The following is a 19,776-nucleotide window of genomic DNA, read 5'->3' on the forward strand; positions in this document are numbered from 1 at the left end:
ATGGACTTACAGAAGACAGATTTCTAGTCTATCTGCAAGCCAGTTAAACTAAATTATCTGGATTAAGGATACCCCACACATAATCCTATTTTAAAGTGTCCACTTGTTTGCAACACAATTCTGTTTAGATCAGGGTTCCCCAACGCCCAGTCCGCGGCCCAGTGCTGGTCCCTGAGGCCACATCAGCCGGGCCGCGGGGACACAGGGGCAGCCATTACAAAAAGGGAGGGGTGAAGTGGGCTTGAAAATCTGTTGCTGCTGGGGCTGCTTCCTCAGAGGTGATAAGGTGGAACTTCTATGGGGGGGGGCTTGGGCAGAGGGAGGCCAGCTCACTGTATTCTTAAGATGAAACTATAATGGGAAGAAGCTGAGCCCATTGATGTCAGTTCATAGAACCCACAAGTAGAATTGTATGTATTAATTTCCTTTTGTTTATATTTACTTGTTTTATGTGTTTGTAAGCCTAGAGTGGTCGCAAGACCAGATAGGTGGGATATAAGTAGAATAAATAAAAATATGTTCAACTGTAGCCCTTTCCAACTGTTCTCTAAATACAGTGGTGCGTCGCTTTACGATTGCCCCGCATTACGACAAAACTGCATTACTACGTTTTTGCGATCGCAAAACGATGGTCTGAATGGGTTTTTTCCCTTTGCGATGATCAGTCCCTGCTTCGGGAACCGATTCTTCGCAAAACGACAATTTTCCGACAGCCAATTGGGGGTTTCAAAATGGCAGCCGGGTAAATAAAATGGCTCCCTGCTGTTTTCTGGGATGGATTCCTCGCTGCACAGGCACTGAAAATGGCCACCCTATGGAGGATCTACGCTGGATGGTGAGTTTCCAGCCCTTTGGAACGCATTAAATGGGTTTTAATGCGTTTCAACGGGCTTTTTATTTTTGCATTACGTTTTTGTTTTACAGCGATTTTGTTGAAACGAATTAACGTTGTAATGCGAGGCACCACTGTACAGGGTTGTCAATCCAGTGAAAGTGGAGAGGCTAGCTCTGCACTGCTCCCTTGTTACTCATGTAAGCAGCGCTTGACAAGCCTGAAAACAAGACCTGCTTTTCCTAGGCTTTGCAGATGAACAAGAACCCTGGAAAATCTGAGGTTTCTTCTCCACAGATGTGTTGCTGTTCACTAGCTCTGATTCTTTCTGTGTTGATGACTTTGGATCAGAGGATAATCAAAGAGGGTTTGTAATTAACTTTGGCTGACTGTATTGGTGAAGTGCCACACTTTCAACAGTTTTAATGTCTACAGTAAATATAAACACTAAGCACACTTTGTCATGAGAATGCAGCAGAACGTAGAAATTTTAAAAAATGCAGGCTACAAGTGGTGTAGGTTTTTTAATAGAATATAGAGCATTCAAAATAAATCAATATAAACTGCACATGTGTAAGTGGCCTTTTAACATGAACCCTTGCATGCTAAAGTCCTAGATTCCTTTGTAGATGTCTCACACATACCAGAAATATCAGCCACCTTTTTAATGTCTACACTAGTATCTTTTAAAGAACAAAAAAGTCCAGGAAGATCAAGAACAGAAGGAATAATATAGTGAGGAACTGGAGAAGTGTCTTTTGGGGCCATTGCAGTTTTATTTACCCAAACAGTTGCTTTCAAACCTGCATTCAGGCCTCCCTGGATATCTGCATCTAGAGAATCACCAACCATCACACAGTCTTCAGACTGAACTCCTAGAAGTTCACAACAGTGATGAAATATAGAGGATGCTGGCTTTTCTTCTTTTTGTTCTCCTCCTACAACAATGGCATCAAAATATGGCTGGCAAGCACAAGCTTCAATCTTTTCCCTTTGGATCTGTGCAACTCCATTTGTTAGCAGAAGCAGTTGGAACTCCTTTCTGAGCTCCCTAAGCATCTTTTGGGTCTCCTCTGTCAAGGTCAAATGCTGCAGACGGGTAGTTTTCCAAAGGAAATAACATTCTGTAGCCAGATCCTGATTTGATGTCCCACCCATTACTTCTTGTATAGCTTCTTCCCAGTGTTGAATCCGGCAGTCAGTAATAGACATCTTAGCTGGATCATAGCACTCATTGAGAAGTTTGACTTGAAATTTATGACAAATCATGTGAGCTTCTCTTTCATCATAATGATGCACTGACTGTAAGTTGTTGATCACCTATGAAGAGAGAAACAAGAAAGAACAGAATCGATTAGGTTTCTTCCCTCACAAGATTCATTGAGAGGATGAAAAGTGTATCTCAGTTACAACTTCTGTAATATTTAGAATTCTTTGAAATGCATCCAGAAATAACAGAAATTGGTACAACTCTTTTTGTTACATAGTTAAGGCAGCAAAGCAGCAACAGGTAAAGTTAGGGAAGCTACCCAGGGCCACACATACAGCCTTTTAAAGCAAAGCGTGCTGCTTATATACAGTGGTGCCCCACTTGATGGTTACCTCATTAGACAAGGAAATCGCTTAACGGTGAAGTTTTTGTGATCACTTTTGCGATGTTTTAAATGGGAAAAAAACACTTCACAATGATCGGTTCCCTGCTTCGGGAACCGATTTTTCGCTTTACGATGATCAGAAAACAGCTGATCGCCAGGTTTCAAAATGGCCACCCGCTGTTTAAAATGGCTCCCAGCTGTGCTTAGGACGGATTCCTCGCATTACAGGCATCAGAAAATGGCTGCCCTATGGAGGATCTTCACTGGACGCTGAGGCATTTCGCCCATTGGAACGCATTGAGCGGTTTTGAATGTGTTTCAATGGGCTTTTTCATTTCGCTTGACAAGGATTTCACTTAACAGCGATTTGAACGGAACGGATTATCCTCGTCAAGCGAGGCACCACTGTAATGCCCCACAGAGCTTAAAGCACTTTCTGAACAGTTTACAATTTAATTATGCAGGCTACACATTGCTTCCCCCCCCCCCCATGAACTACATACTCAATTTACCAATCTCAGAAAGTTGGAAGGCTAAGTGAACCATGAGCTGGCTAACTGGGATTGAACCTAGGTCGTGAGCAGTTTTAGCTGCAGTATAGCAATTTAACCACTGTGCCATGAGGCTCCAATTTTAATCATTATCCCTACAGCAGTATCAGCATTTAATTCTGCATTTACAAGAGCTCTCCTCTTGTAGAAAATAAGTTGTAACACAAACAGAGGGGAGATAAGCACTTCAAATAAATTCACGTTTTAACTTTACTACAGAAAATTGTTTAATTGATGAAGACCACATAACTCAAAATAGACGTTTTACTTTAAAATACCTAAAATTTATTCTTCTCTATTTTGATACAAGTAATTGTAATACATGTTACTATAGCATTATAAGAATTCAAGACTGATTTCACACTATCAGTGCAAAAGCAAAAAGAGTGGCCAACAGGTTATCTTTTTATATATCACTACTCTCACCAGAGCCAGTGTGGTTGTAGCAGAAAGAGTGACTGAGTCAAATCTCCCCTTGGCCATGAAAGCTCACAGTGACAGGTGGGTGGCAGGGGTAAAAAAACACTTCTTAAATATCTTGTATCATTACATAAAATGTAGTAATTTTTTTCCTTTGTGTGCTATATTTATATGTTTTATGTATGTATTTGGAAGCCGCCTAGAGTGGTCAGAAGACCACATAGGCTGGATATAAAATAAATAAATAAATAAATAAATAATATAAAATAAAACCCCATTAAGGTCACCACAGATTGACTGCCACTTGATGACACATCACTCATAAAGTTTCACTTCACACCTTCTTATTTGGGATTAGTTAACTCAGAAAAGATAGCTTCTATTCACCTCTCATCAATATATGATATGATGTGCCTGAGGTTAATCGCAACTCATCACACCAGAGTATGTATGCCACCATTACCAGTTAGAGCCACAGATCCCTGTTTTGTCTGTCGGTCTCTGGGCACAAAGAGTCCTCATGAAAAAGAGCCACAATGCACCCACAGCATTTCCTACCTTCCAAGAGACAACAAGGGGCTTTTTTCTGAAAACCAAGGCTGGCCTGGGAGCTTTTGCAGCTTTCAGCCAGAAAGCAAACACCCACACACCCCCTATATACACACAAATCAAGGCACACTATTTTGGCACAGGAAGCAAACCATAAAATGGCACACGTCTCATTATCCCTGATACCGAAGCAACTATAGCGGGACCTCAAAATTGCCCAATAAATTAACAATCTGACCCCCACCCGCCTTTACGCCACCCCAAAATCTGTTGCCTGTGGATGATGGGAGCCGGTTCCTACTCTATGGGGGGTCGGGTCACGTTAACCAGCCCAATTCCCAGTAGGAAGAATCCTCTGAATGATAAGGCTGGCTGGGACACGAGACTTCTCCTTCTCTCTCTCCCCCCCTCCACCATCACCAGAAGGCTGCAACCGACAGTACTTCCTCAACAGCTCTCTGGCCGGCCGCGGCGGTGTCGACCAACGTGTTGTCCAAGTCGAAGAAAATCGCCTTGACTCCTTCCAGCCCCATTGGCGGCGGCGGCGGCGGCAGCACCCTCACCTTCCAGCGCGCGGTCGGCTCGTGCAGCGCCGCCCCTCGAGGCTCCGGCTTCCCTAGTCTCGCGAGAACTGGCGCGCTCCCGGGGAAGAGCGGGGGAGGGGCCGTCCAGGTCTGGGACTGGGGGGGCAGATTCCTGTGCCCATAGAGATGTTCTCTAGTAGAGAAGTGCATACCTTGACGAGCTTACAAAGCCAGTCCAAGTTTCAGTTTACAATGAATCTCAACCTCGCCCGTCAAAGTGACATAAGTGGCTAGATTGAACTGGGCTGAGCCGGAGTGTTTTCGGTACCGTTTGTTCTTAAGCCAGCCGCATGCCTGCCTTCGGTATTACGGCTCTACCCTCTCGCCACTTTAACCTGATTCCACCCTGGAATCTTCACACCAGGAGGGCGCTGAAAGGCCGCGGTCAAAGCCTCTCCCTGCCCATTCGCTTTGTATCTAAGCAGCAACGACGGTCAAATCTTTAAAATGCCCGTTCCTTTTTTTTACCGACGGCTTTCATTCCCCCCCCCCAGCCCGGGTGGTTTTAAAAAAATGCCTGATGAGCCCGGAAACGACCCAACAGACTAGCGAGAGTGCCCCTCTAAGAGGAACATCTCTGACTAACTCCTCGATGCCTGCGGAGACGGTGGGAGGAGCTAAATCCTCCCGGTTCTCCTTCAGTCTTTCGAAAGCCGGTGTCGGGCGAGGGCTCGTCCTTCGTGGGAGGGAAAAAAAAGAGGGCGGCGGGTGTTCGTCTTCCTGCCCCCCCACCCCACCTCTCTCAGGCGCTCCTCCCTCCAAGAGGAGGCCGGGCTTTGAGGGCGGCTTCTTAGCGCCGGGACAAACCTTGTTCTTTAAATGGAGGGGGAGCGGCTGTGGGCCGGCGTTCCCTTTGGCCTGAAAGGCCGATCCCCGTCGAGTGGCCGCCGTTAAAGGCGACGAGTCGGCCCCAGTCCCGGCCCTTTCCTTTCCCTTCATGGCTGCCTTTGTTTTCTGCAATGCTTGTTTCCAGAAGCCCCAGGGAGCCGCTCCAAAATTTACTCTCACCAATTGTGGCCATGTTGTCTGTGAGCGGTGCCTCCAGAAAGGTAACCTGCTGCAACCTTGGGATCTGGACAGAGAAACCCGACCGTCTGTCCCTCTGTCCGCCTGCCTAAATTCATCCTGGAGGGTTCAAAGAGCTAGCTTGCCTTTCAGAATTTGCTTTTTAAGGTTGCATCCGGGGATGTTGGCAAGTCTTTGGTCCCAAGTCGGAGTCCCTGTTAAAAACAAGGTTTTCCCGCCAGATAAAAGAGATGGGTGGGTGGGTTCCGAGTCACCAGCTGGGCGACAGGACTCAAGTCGGCAGTGTGACTTGAGTCCGACTTGACAGCGAGTCCTGTAGCAGGAGTCTCCGTCCCTGGTGGCATCTGTGCCTGAGGTTAATTGCGGTTACTGTACGTAGGGGGAAAGGATGGTTAAGGTGCAATCAGTGGACATGTTATATTTAACGCAAATGGGAGTGGTCCTGGTAAAACTCTGATACATATAACTTAGCTCCAACTTGTGTTGACTCTCTTGAACTTTGACGCTTCTAAACAGGTTATATCAGCAAATACCACAGCACTTTGGAATCATGTTATCAAAAGTAGGAGTTGGTCTGTGTAAATAGTCTGGAATCATTCTGCCAGAAAGTCAACGTTCTTAATTTTTAAAGAGAAAACTGCAGCTGTTCTCCATGCCACCCATATAAGCCAGAATCATCCTAGCTGTCAAGAAAGGGCCCAGGAAGAAAACATCTATCATATTCCCAACAGTTTCTCACTATATATCCAGTATTTTTAAACATTTTCAAAGCTTCCTCTTCACTGCTTTCTTGCAAAAACATTTAGCCTTCTTAGTTCCACTTACTGTTACACTCTTACAGAAGAACATAAGAGCCCTGCTGGATCAGGCCAAGGGCCCATCTAGTCCAGCTCCCTGTATCTCACAGTGGCCCCACCAGATGCCTCTGGGAGCACATGAGACAACTTGATACCCCGCCCCTGCATCTGGCATGTTGAGGTACCTTCTAAGCCTGGAGATTATAGATCCCCATCATTGCTTGTAACCTGTGATGGACTTTTACTCCAGGAATCTGTCCAATCCCCTTTTAAAGGCATCTAGGCCAGATGCCATCACTACATCCCGTGGTAAGGAGTTCCACAGACTTAACAACCCACTAAGTAAAACACTGGTGCCTCGCATAGCGACGATAATTGGTGCAGCAAAAATCACTGCAAAGCGATTTCGTTGCTATGTGATATTAAAAAGTTCATAGGAATGCATTGAAGCCCCTTCAATGCGTTCCTATGGGCTTCAGACTTACCTTTAAGCGAAAATCCTCTATACGGCAGCCATTTTCGCTGCCCGGTAAACGAGGAATCCGTCCCAGAAAACAGTGGGTGGTCATTTTGGAACTGCCGATCAGCTGTTAAAAAATCATTGCTTTGCGATGGTAAGCGAAACAGCGTACCGATCATCGCAAAGCAATTTTTCCCCATAGGGAACATCGCAAAGCGATCGCAAAAAGTTAATTGCTATGCGATTTCATCGTTACACAGGCACCCGTTAAGCGAGGCACCACTGTATTTTATTTTGTCTGTTTTCACTCTGCCAACACTCGAGTGGATGTCCCTTGGTTCTAGTATTGCGTGAGAGGGAAAAGAGCTTCCCTCTATCCACTTTGTCCACCCCCTGCATAATTTTATAGGTCTCAATCATGTTCTCCCTCAGACTCGTTTTCTCTAGACCAGCGATGGCGAACCTATGGCATGCGTGCCACAACTAGCACACAGAGCCCTCTCTGTGGGCACAGGAGCAATAAGTCACCATCGAGAAATACCCATCCGATCCCGGATTTTGGCTCTCCCTTCTGCTGGTCCAGTGGTCCAGCGGAGGGGTGCAATGGTGACCATTACTGGTCTAGCCAATGGGGTATTGGAGGACCACTAAGTATTTCTTTGTTAATACCACCCATAGGAAAAACAAACAAACAAGCATTTAGCCCTTGCAGTGCAGGAGCAGTTTTTTTTTTCTAAACTAAAACCTCAGTATTCGGGTTTTAATTTCAGTGTTGGCACTTTGAAATAAATAAGTTGATTTTCTGTTGCAGTTTGGGCACTTGGGCTCAAAAAGGTTCACTATCACTGCTCTAAAGAACCCCAAACACTGTAGCCTTTCATCAAAAGAGAGGTGTCCCAGTCCAGTCATCATTTGAGTCACTCTCTTCTGTACCTTTTCCAGTTCCACTATGTGTTTTTTGAGGTGCGGCAACCAGAACTGTATGCAATACTCCAGGTGCGGCGTTACCAACATTTCGTACAATGGCATTATAATATTGGCTGTTTTATTTTCAATCCCCTTTTTAATAATAGTCATTAAATGAAAGAGCCAGTTTCTGATTGCCCATTCAGCCTTGAAGCTGCATTGGCTCATGCAATCACACTGACTGAACTGATGTGTGAGGGTTCAGTAGTTTGCTCCAACTCTTTTTCAAAGAATGCACCCACTCTCCTTGGTTTAGAAATGGAGGTAACATTTATTGGGGTATTCAACAACAGTTCAGTGTCAACAAAAGCATTCCAGACGTTCCCCCCTTTCGACAACAGGTCTGATGGGGGGGGGGAGTTCCAGTCGTCCACTTTAAAAGGGCTCTTACCCTGGCTATTCCAGGGTCTGGGCCACTCTGGTGGGGTATTAGGGTTCAGTGGTAATCCCCCCCTCTCCTCCCAGTAACAGGACAGTGTCTTCCTTTCCAATGTCCACCCAGTCACACTTCCTGGGGGTGTTCCCCCGTCTCCCACAGGACTCCAGGAATTCTCTCTGCTGATTCTCCTAAATTCTCCATTCTAACCTCTCCCTTCATTCTCTTTCCATTCTCTCTCTTTCTTCTCTCAACTTCCTCCTCCACTCCTTAGTTTCTCGCTCACCCTAGTAAGATGGTTTAGGGCTTGATTCACGTCTCCTCCGGGCATCTGCTTCTTCCTTAGGGACATGCAGTTTCTCTGGCTTTCCTGTCCATGGGTCTTCTACCCAGATCCACTCCCAGCCTACTGGCAATTCTCCTTCCCCCTTTCTTATATCCCCCAACCCCGCCTCCACTACTTCCTGCCTTTTTTCTCCTGCGCCCACCAAGGTTCTGTAATCATTAGTCCTTTCAAATCTCCCTCCATATTCCCTGGGTCATGTCCAGGAGGTCTTGTCTTCCAGGGTGGGGGAACTGGTGGGGTCTGGCTCTCTTTCTCAGCGGTTGGCGGGAGGGACGGCACTCCCGAGAAAGGGGTCTCTCTTGCTCTCCCTCCATCTAACATGATGCAATTTTTTTTCAATCTGAAAAAGAGAAACCCCAACAATGAAAGAAAAAAAAAAGTAAGGATTGGGGCAGGAGACTCCAGGTTGATTCAACTTGACTTGTATGAGTATGTCTTATAGCACAATCAATTTCCTGGTGAACAGAAGGGGTCCTTTAAGGGAGGCTGCTCTTCGGCAAAGTGACCCTTTTCCACTGCCTCTCTCATTCTACATTACTATGATTTCAGCCTGTAACTTGGAAGTGACTTGACAGCACATAACGTAACAGCAACATGTCTTAGGACTGTTTAATAGCATTTTTTGTATCCTCAGTGTAGGGAAAACTGCATAGAACCATATGTGAGAGTCCAACAGAATTCCATTTTGCTGTCTACCTGCATTGAGAAGTCTGCCTCTAGACTAGATGTAGAAAGCATGTTTTGTAACTTGGAGTGATACCTGAAAGACTGAACTTGCGTGTGCATTCAGGTCCAAATCCTGTTTTTAATTAGGAAATTGTGATATATCATGCATTAGATGGCAATACTAGTTAATGGTAGATTCTGCCAATGAAAAGTGTATGATACAAACTTACCCTGAATTAGTTGTAGCATTATGAATTTGGATTTGTTGCCACCGTTACAATAGTAGTCTGAATCTGTCTTGCAGCTGTTAGGGAAAAGAACCTCTTTTTATGTTCTTTATTCCTGTGCCAACTGTACATTGTCTTTTCTCTGCTGTAACGGAAAAGTCATGAGAATATTGTTTATAGCAGGGATAAAAGAAAATATCACCATGGCTATCTTGACACATTTAGACAACCTTTTAAGCATTTTCCAAACTCCATTAGATTTGTCACCTTCAGCACAAGATGAAAAATATTCTTTCTTGTTTTCCACAATTGGTACAAAACTATCTTCAGGCAAATTAAGCATATTTTTTCTTTCTGAAGCTGAAAAGGACAAAACAAGTCAAGGTTTACATCTCCACGTTATCTGAGGACATATGTTTTTTTATTATTTTTCTTTATTTCTTACATTGAAATAACTATTATTTACTTAGTTATGTGCTGTCAAGTTGGAGCCAACTTATAGCAGCCCTAGTAGGACTTTCAAGGTAACGAAGAAGTGGTTTTACCAGTTCCACTCCTCTAGTGAGTTTCCATGTCTTTCAGAGGGTGTGGGCCCAAGTCATATAGGGCTTTATAGCCTATAACAAACATGTTGTATTGTACTTGAAAACAGTTTGGTAGTCAATGCAGCTATTGCACAAAGATAATTGTATGTTCCCTGTAACCAGCCTCAGTCCAAATACACAAGTGGACCAGCTGAAGTTTCCAAAGTCAACAATTATGTAAATTTCATTGATTCATGAATTAACTCTAGTTGGAACTAACAATTGGATTTTAGCCATCATTTTAGATAAATAATTTATTAAGTAGTAAAGCACACGTTTGCCAGTCAAAATGACATGTATTATTAACTGATCTGTATTTTACAGGTAAAAAAGATGAGTGTCTGATTTGCAGAGCTGCATGTCGTACAATAGTACTTTCCAAAAAGGTATAGAAAAAAAGTTACATGTGTGCCTATTAATTTTCAAGGTGCTTAATATAATTTTTTGGTATTACCTAAGACTCAAACTCTTGCAGCTACTTAATCTATTGGATTTTGCTGAAAGCTATTCAAAATAAATGTAATTCTGTTCTGACCACAAAAGCACTGCTCAGGCTTGTAGCTTTTTATGCCGGTGGTGGAATAATCAGGATTCTTTATAACAAAAACCTTGCTGTAATCATGTAGGGATTGGCAGCTTAAGCTAGAAGTGCACATCTGTTTAGCATGTCCAGTAGCCATGAATAAACCTCTCCTGTTTTTTTCTGATTTATATATCATGTATGCTAGTAGCCATTGTATTATCATTTCACCGTGAATTCGATGGTGAAATGAGGCAACTACAGTGGTGCCCCGCACAGCGAGGTTAATCCGTTCTGGATTAACCTTCGCTGTGGGAAACATCGCACTACGGAACACAAAAAGGCATTGGAACGCATTATACAGCGTTTAATACGTTCCAATGCCATAGAATACTCACCGTAGTGCGATGCTTCCCAGGGGCCGGCAGCCATTTTCGCGCCCTCCCCTCGCACAACGAGGGTGCCAAAATGGCTGCCATCAGCTGTCCGGCGGGTCCAAAATGGCCGCCGGAACAGCCGAAAGGGGCCGGGGCGCAGTGTTTTCGCGCTCTTGGTAAGCAAGGGGAGCGCGCGAAAACGCTGCCAGAAGCCCCGAAATGGTTGCGCGCAGCCATTTCGGGGCTTCCGCAGTGTTTTCGCGCGCTCTCCTTGCTTACCAAGGGCGCGAAAACGCTGCGCCCCAGCCCCTTTCGGCTGTTCCGGCGGCCATTTTGGACCCACCGGACAGCTGATTGGCGGGTCGCAAAGCGAAGGTCAGTAAGCGAGCAGCTTACCGACCTTCGCTCTGTGAATTACCGCCTATACGGGCATCGTTTTGCGATCGCATTTGCGATCGCAAAAACGGCCTCGTAGAGCGAATTCATTGCTCTACGAGGCGCCCGTTGTGCGAGGCACCACTATATTCTCTAGATTTAATGGAACTAAATGGCTTCTCTCTTTAAGTAGTAACGTGTATTATTTCACTTACATCAACATGTAGTAAATCACCCGTGGTACATATGGGGAAAGGATCTTCTGCTCATTCCTCTGAATAGGGCTTTAGATTTTTGCCCCAAAGTTCTGCCTTGCTAGCACCAATTATTGAATTAATTAAATAACCTAATATGAATTCTATAAGGAAGATACTTCATTTTGTTGCTTCTGAAAAAAAAAAGAACATTGCATTCCTAATCTTTTTGAAGAAAGGAGTGGATGTTTGCCTGCAACTCAGCTTCTTTTTGAGATTTTATTTTAAAAAAGAGATTTTTTTTATTATCTTGGGTAACATGGGATTTGGTTCACTGCAGATGAATCCCGATATCCATTTTCTATTTATGGGAGTAGATGGGTTATGCAGAAAATACTCCAAAGAGCTTCAGCAAGTGAGTTATCTGTATCTATTTTGAATTATTTTCATCACATATGTACTAATTGTCATTACCACTTTGTTACCAAGCCACAAAATATTGTGTGGATAATATTATTAAGGAAGTTAAAATATAGCAGATAGAAGCCAGAAATGAATGTTATGTCATCATTTTAATGGAAGAATAATATGTTTTTTAAAAATATGAAACAGGGAGTAATTATGTTTCATTCTTTCTTCATACTGTTTTAAAAGTATGTTTCATAAAGTATCTTTTTAGCAGTGAACCAGCAATTGCTAAAAGAAATGACAAAATCATAATAAAGTAGAGAATGTATGTATGGATTTGGGATCTTAGCTGGAAAATTATGCCCTTCTGTGTATCATTTTGAAACAGCTGAATATGTGCTTTTAAAAAACAACCCAAGAATAAATTTTTGCTGAATCAACAATTTTTACTTGTATAGCTGAAAAATGCAAAAACCAAGCATCTACCAAATGTTGTAATGTTTAATGTCTCCTTGTTTGGCAGTTTAGGATTTGTTGATTTTGCATGGAATGACTTGTAAAGGACATGGTAAATAACATTAGGAATTTAATTTCTATTAGTTTGTTTTTACTGTTCTAGATATTTATTATAACACTATTATTTCTATGGTGTCTGTTACCACCCACCTACCTATTCTGATTTCCAGATTGCCCAGTTCCAGGAAAAACACAGAAGACAACTATTAGCACACTACCGAGGAAAGGTACTTTGAGCTCCCACTGAATTGAAATACTGTGTTTGAGGGTTGGGAAAGTAATTAAGTTACGTTTACGTTCTTATACTGTATTATTGAAAAATAAAATATTGATTAACTTATATGTTTTAATAATATTAAATATTATTTATAGTATAAAGAGATATGTGTAAAATAGAAAATATAAATATTTCATATACATGTATGTATAAAATTTACAAATATGTCATATATACAGAAATATTAAATAATATTAAATCCAGAGGCAGATCAGGCATGCTAGTCTCTTGCTTCCCACAGTGTGAATGGTCTCGATCAAGGAAAGGTGTATCCATTCTAGACTTCTGCTTCACTTAACAGTTGGAATGTTACAAGTGTGAACCACCAGTCTGTTACTCTGGAACAATCGTGTTAAAGACAGTTGAACTTTTTCAGTGTCTAATGGATGGCAACAAAAATCACAAAGGTTATATAACCAAAATCGTTTATTCCATACAGATTACAAAACTGGAAGAATATCTTAAGAAAGCAACACAGCACATTCATCAGACACCACAACTGCAACGGTAAACAGCATTTTAATTGTCAGCATTGCAACTGAACTGTGAGTATTGTGTGGGAGGATGGTTGCCCTGTTTGCGGGCTTAATGGAAACAGCTATATAGTCAGTGATCTGGATCAGTGGGCCTTGAGACTGATGCAACACAAACTTTTTTGGGGGGGATTTATGTGGTGGTTTTTAGAAGTCAACTAAAAAAATTGCTTGCAATGAATCTAGGAAGATTATAAATTTGTGACAAAATTGCTCTGTTCAGTTTTTAATAGCTGAAATATTGTCTTTACTGAAAATAAGCTTAATTTGAACCCAGTAGAGTACTTCCCAGTTAACAAAGTGTAGGATCGCTTTGTTAACCCTTCCCCAGTAACATGGGTGGTAAAAAGATATTCAATGAGTGCAGAAATCTGGGTAGCATATCTATTAAAGATAAGTGCCATGAGGTCTTAAACATTCACAATTATAAATAGCAGTTGTCCAGGAAAAGTTTCAGTGGTATTTGTGTAGTTTGTACCATACTACTATTTGTAACCCAACAAATCAAATATAGCATGAGTCTGTAACTTGTGTTAGTGGCTTCAGCATTATTTTCATATTTGACAAACTGCATACTATTTCATATTGATTCTAATGTATCATTAGAGTTTCATCAGTGGAGGTAGATTATGCGCCATCTTCAGTGCAGAAAGTAAGTGCCTTTTCTTTATACAAATATTTTATAGTTATTTGTAACTATAATTTTTTCTTATAAATTTGAATGGCAAAATATTTAGGCCTGCCCTGGCTATTAGTCAAAATGAGATGGTTGCCTGAAATGATGGTGTGCTGGAGAGTTCAGTGAAACACAGAGAGTAGTGAAGTCCTCACCCTAAACCAGCCTTTTTCTTCCTGTCCTTGGGGGTCACCTTCATACCCAGTGCTCATTGGTCAGCTATGTGAATAATACCTGGCCTCAAGGGTCATCATGACCAAGGCATTATGGAGAAGGGGAGGGGGTAGACATAGTGGTGGTACTTCTCTTCTAGCCTGAGGGGGTGGTATTGCTTTTGCTGGTGCTGATTTTTTTGCCAGTGGTTTACTGAAGCTTTACCAATAATATTTTGAAAAACAGTTTGCTATGAGGTTAGAATGACAGAGATATTCCTGTGTCCTAAACAGGGTCAAGCTTAATGGAGCTCTGGCCAATGCATTTGTTTAAACCAAGATTTTTCTCTCTCTTTACATACTGTGTTCTGGGATCCAATTTTTACAGCAAAATGAATAGGAAGGCTATTAAGCATTCTATTGACTGTAGTATATCTATCCACAGTTTGTTACCCCTAATTTTTTTTCCCTTTGACCAACCAGTAGCAAAAATTATCTTGATTGGGAGAAAAGTGCTTGGTGTGAACAGATCATGGACATTTTAAAACAACTTAGATGCAACACCTCTGTTTAGTGTTAGCTGCAGGAGCCATAGTCTCTTGTTTTTCCCCTCTGCCCTTGCAGTAACTCAGAGAAGAGCAAAAGTTTCTCCTTCTATTATAAACTAACCACAGATTCCTGTTTCATCGTACAAGGACAAAGGATGGTTACTTTAAATCATCAGTGGAAAATACTAGATCCTCTGAATATTGATAAACTACCGTTTCCATCATCCTTTATGGTCAGCTATTCTGGCATGAATTGTTATGGATTAGAGTGCAACTCCATTTGGAGGGACACAGGTTCTCCAGTCTTTTTAACTGTAGCTTATCGGAAAAAGTGAAGATTGAATTGTGGTTTATTTTTATTAATTCACATTATTAATAATCTTTCTGCTGCTGAAGAAAGCCATGAGTTCCTAATGAGCTAAAATGTTTCTGGTTCACCAGAGTATATAGGAAATGAAATTACAACACTGTACTTACTCATGCTATATAATTTCTTGTGCTGTCAATACCTAGCCTGAAACAACAGTTGGAGCAACAAGGATATCATTGATAAGCCCGCCACAGAATGGACATATGGGTAAGAAGATATAGTCATCTCTGCTTTTTTTAAAAGTAGGAACAGAAATGCACTGGTGGTATTCCCTGAACATGTTTCTTTTTATACAAAGACCTCACCCTCTAATGCCTGCTACTCTATTCCTCAAGAGAAAAAACGCAGGGGGCAGTGATGGCATAGTAAGCACTTATGACTCTTTCGACTGTGGGAGAGGCTTCCTTCCCTATTATGCCCTGCATCAAAGCAGAAAATAACACTGAAACTGTCACAATGGCAGATTTTAAATAAGGTTTTCAAGGTGGCATTGCTTTGCTGCATAAGCAGTTTTTTCTATGCACCTGCAACTTTTGTCATGTTCAGCACTGTAGGCTAAAATTAAGTTCTGTTGTGTAGCTCCCCTCAGTGAGGAAAAGTTCATTCTTTCCTTTTGAAGTTGCTCGAAGTTAAAGATGTAGAGAAAACAATTGTACCTTTGCAAGCTTCACTTGTAATGAAGCTATTATTGATTATTTTACATTTTCTATCTGGTCATCAACAGTGCTTCAGTTTGATATCTACGATAAACCCCGGAAAGGGTTTAGTATGAAAACATCTCAGTAGCTATAACAACCTCCAAGTTTGTTTTTTAAAAAGGACTGATGGGGAAGGTTCTGGACATAAACAACACTTATCAGAGAGGGATAAAACTGCTGTTCAGATCACTTGTCAGAGGAGAGCATAACAAAAAAGGGGAATTAGCAGCTTCCATCCTGGGATTATGAACAATATTTCCTGTTAGATAACTAAAGAAACATTTTGTTGAAAGAGTAGCATGATTTATTGATTCGCTCAATGTTATTATTAGGTAAAGTTCATGTCACACATTTTGGGCTTTAGATATACTACATTTTTACAAATGTATATTAATTATGGTGTTTTGGGAGCTATAGTCAATAAATTTCAGGTTTTGTCCATTCTAGTACTCTTTTTGACTCATCATTGTATAACTGCATGACACCCATACTAATCAACAATTTAAAGAAAAAAATGTTAAACAGGAGATCTTTGACCTGCAAAGGAACTAATACACTGCCATCTAAAGTGCATAAATGGCTATCTAAGGGGGCGACTACACTGGCAAATACTACAGAAAGTACTCCAGAACTACATGCTTATATTTATGGTCTCTTCCATGAGTATATGACATATAGCTAAAAGCCAGTCAGCCTGACCTCCCCACTATAATTTGTAGTTTGTGGGCTCTAACACAAGGGCACATGGAATTGCAGTGAGGAATGGTGAGGACACTTGGAATGAAGCTATTACGGATTATTTTACATTTTCTATCTGGTCACCAACAGTGCTTTCAAACCCCAAGGAGGTTTTGACTCAAATGGTTGTTCATCTGATTCAATATAATTTAGATGCAGACTGTAGTCACACCCTAAATGAACAGTGTTATTAGTTACTGTGTAATTTTTTAATAAAATCATGTTTCATTTATAATGCTCTAGTCTATACCTTTTTCTAGACTGTTGCACAATTAACTTTTCTTTTAGTTTAAAAAACGTAGATAATAGTGAGATACCTAACCGACATTTTTCCTACAACTTCATTTTTTTAAAATTATGTTAGAATTGTATATTTCTAGAAATGTCTTCAAAATAATGAATTAGCTGAACTATATTTATACACGTCTATAAATCTACTTTTAATTAACTGAGTTCCATGGGGCTTATGTCCTGCCTTAAAGTTCTAATATAATTAGGAATATGATTTACAGGTAGTGTTGCAAGCAGAAGTTCTCAATTGTATGGAATGACTTCATGTCAAAAGACTACATCAGGGTCTGTAAGGTAATTAAAATCAATTTTGCAATTTGATTCAGCTCTTGACATGAGTGGGCTGACTCTTGTTTTCTTTTCCCCTTTTTTGCTTCAGTCATACAGTATACAAGACACTTTTCATTCTAGTGAAGAAAACATGTCATTTAAATCAGCTTTCATTGGGACAACTGTCTTTATGCTCACCACCCAACTATTTTTTAAAGTTTTCAAACTGATCTTGTCATGTTTGGCATCAGAATCCAGCATGGTTGGACAAGTTCAGCGATTCACAGTGTGAGCCATTATAACTGAATCTGACCTCCTCTTTAAAAAGATATATATTGTAAAAATTGCCTAGGGGCTGCTTTGAGAACAGGCAAAATAGTATTTGCTTTAGCTGCCTTATCTAATGCCTGCATTTACAATTTTGGGCTCAGAGGGAATATGCGTTCTTCTCCACCGTCTGGTAGGCTTTGGCAGGGTATTTTCTATGACGGCACCTTGCCCAAAGCTCTTTCAATCTGGTGCTGAATGTTGTTATTTATATTTGAGGAGTTGTGGTGCAGGTTTGAACCATAATGAAGCAGAAACACCAGGGTGCTTTTCACACTTTTGGAGATGGAGAGAAGGGTATTGGAAGGGATGGGGAAGAAGATGTCCTTTAAAAAAAAAACTGTAATGCCTCCCCATTCTACCATATAGCATTAAAGGACTCTGCTTCATGTCTGGCTGTCAGTCCCAAACTTGCATATGAATGTATGCATATGTGTGTATCACAATGCCTAGTTTTGTCCCTGGTTCCACCTATAACCTGTGTCTCTGCACAGCATTGGCTGCTGTGCTGTCCAACCCAGTCAATCACGGTGAGCATCAGTCACCACTGCTTCTGACTCACTGAGCTACATACAGTGGCCTGCAGCATCCCCACTCCATATTTTTACTTCCTGCTGTAACACACAGACTGATCTTCTGAAACTCTCTGATGTGTTCCAGCTACGGGCTAATAAAATCCTAGACCACGGAAGAGATGAATCAGGAACTACAGTATATAGCAAACCAATGTAGACACTCAGGATGGCACTCCAAAGTCATAGTACAAGAAGCAGTGCAGAGGGTCAGAAGTCCAGGCAATCCAGAACAAGAGATTCAGGCACACAGGAACAAGACAGAGGTTGTTAGTCAGATTGCTTGCAGCAGCTTGCTGCTGAATAGCCTAAGAAGGCTATTCTTACTTTTGTTCTTGGAATCCCAGTCAGTACACAGATGCAGATGTTCATGTGGCAAGAGAAGAATCCAGTGAAGGGTTTGGCCCCTGAATCTCCTTAGGAGAAAGAAACCTTTTCTGAGATGATCACTTACTCATGAGGAGACTCCCTACAATTGAGCACTTCACCTTGAGCTTCAAGCCAGGCTCATGCCTTCAGTCTTCTTCACTCCCAAGGGCTGGGAAGTTGTCCCTCCTCCTCCTCAGATCAGCTCCTGCGCCTCCATCATCCCTATGCTCAGGCTTCTGAGTCTCCAAGGGACTGGGATCTGCATGTTCTGCCTTCTCTGAGGGTCCAGTATGTCCAGGATCAAGTAGGTCTTCCACCCATCAGGCTTTGCAGTTCGTTAAGCTTATCCTTGCTGGAGGACTCCTCTGCTAAGGTTGTGACACATTGCCAGATACCCCACCTCTTAAGACATGCTCCTATTTAGTTGCCATTCAGCCACGTTTATCTCTTTCTTGTTTGCAATTTGCCTAATAATACAATTTTCATTTTATTATTCAGGTTGAAAAAATATATTAAAATCAATCCTCATTCACTAAATATTCTGCTATACAACTATACTGTGTGTTGAATGTTTCAGTGTGTTACACAGACTCAATGTTATTCACTGAATTACTAGGTCATCACCGTTAAGAATACCAAAGAGTGGGACCTCCTATAAGTCATCATTTGTGTCATCACAAGGTAGTCAAAGTCACATGCCAGATGGTTTTGGATCAAGAACAATGCAGCATTACGAATGCACACCACAGTCTTCACTTGTGAGACCCTCAATAGCGCTGGGCAGTCTTTTACAAAGGCAACATTTAGGTGAGCAAATTTAGTGAGTTATTGAAATAATCACATCCAAATAAAATTACCATTAAGCATAAATTGGAATCTTTTTTTGATTGCATACAGCTGTGAGGACAGCCTGTGACCCTGACTGGTAGTTATTTGTGTACAATACTGTATTCTGCTGCTCTGTCTGTTGCCTTAGTGGCCTTCAACACTGGCTGTGCTGGCCAGGATTTCTGGGAGTTGTAGTCTAAGAACATCTAGGGATCCAAAGTTAGGAACCACTGCTTTAGATGATAGCTGAAACTTGGTGAGGCCTGGCTGTGGATACTTTTCTTATGAAAGCAAGTTATTTACTGCAATGGAAATAATACATATGATATTGCAAACAAAATCCGTAGTCTAAAAACTGTACATCTCTGAAACATGCAATGTACATTAAAAATGAAACACTTTCATATTGTTATGATAAACAATTATTTTTGGGTATTCATGCTTATATAGAATTCCCTTAATTTTTAGTAGCTTATTTTTTCATTACCATGGCCATTAAAACAATCTGCTTTGTAACAAATGTTTTAGTATTTAACCTTTACTTATGGTATTTATTACTTATTATAATTCTGGATTTCTCTTTTTGTAGGACCTTGTAGTCTTCCTGGATATTCTTTTAAAAAAATAAATACATGAGCAAGCTGTATTCAACAAAAGAGAGAATGCTGTCATTTTATATATTAAAATGTGTATTAAATTATATCATACTATGTTCCTCTGTAAAGTATCTATTTTCATTAAAAACTATTCAGGAGGAA

At 41.4% G+C, this 19,776-nt stretch overlaps 2 protein-coding genes across 2 annotated transcripts; one reads left to right on the forward strand and one right to left on the reverse strand.

Moving 5' to 3' along the window:
• Window positions 1–1,343: 1,343 nt before the first annotated feature.
• NANP (N-acetylneuraminic acid phosphatase) lies at window positions 1,344–4,575 on the reverse strand. Its single transcript, XM_072992467.2, has 2 exons — window positions 4,391–4,575; window positions 1,344–2,152 (listed from the first exon to the last, which is right to left on the reverse strand). The coding sequence occupies exons 1-2, from the start codon at window positions 4,478–4,480 to the stop codon at window positions 1,418–1,420; spliced, it is 825 nt and encodes a 274-aa protein (XP_072848568.2). The 5' UTR covers window positions 4,481–4,575; the 3' UTR covers window positions 1,344–1,417.
• Window positions 4,576–5,319: 744 nt separating this feature from the next.
• RNF212 (ring finger protein 212) lies at window positions 5,320–19,776 on the forward strand. The gene is made up of 10 exons (XM_020802844.3): window positions 5,320–5,580; window positions 10,304–10,365; window positions 11,786–11,860; window positions 12,540–12,596; window positions 13,086–13,153; window positions 13,786–13,831; window positions 15,069–15,132; window positions 16,874–16,946; window positions 18,807–18,997; window positions 19,608–19,776. The coding sequence occupies exons 1-10, from the start codon at window positions 5,469–5,471 to the stop codon at window positions 19,652–19,654; spliced, it is 795 nt and encodes a 264-aa protein (XP_020658503.1). The 5' UTR covers window positions 5,320–5,468; the 3' UTR covers window positions 19,655–19,776.

This window comes from Pogona vitticeps, chromosome 1 (assembly GCF_051106095.1).
Source record: "Pogona vitticeps strain Pit_001003342236 chromosome 1, PviZW2.1, whole genome shotgun sequence".
Taxonomy (NCBI): Eukaryota; Metazoa; Chordata; class Lepidosauria; order Squamata; family Agamidae; genus Pogona; species Pogona vitticeps.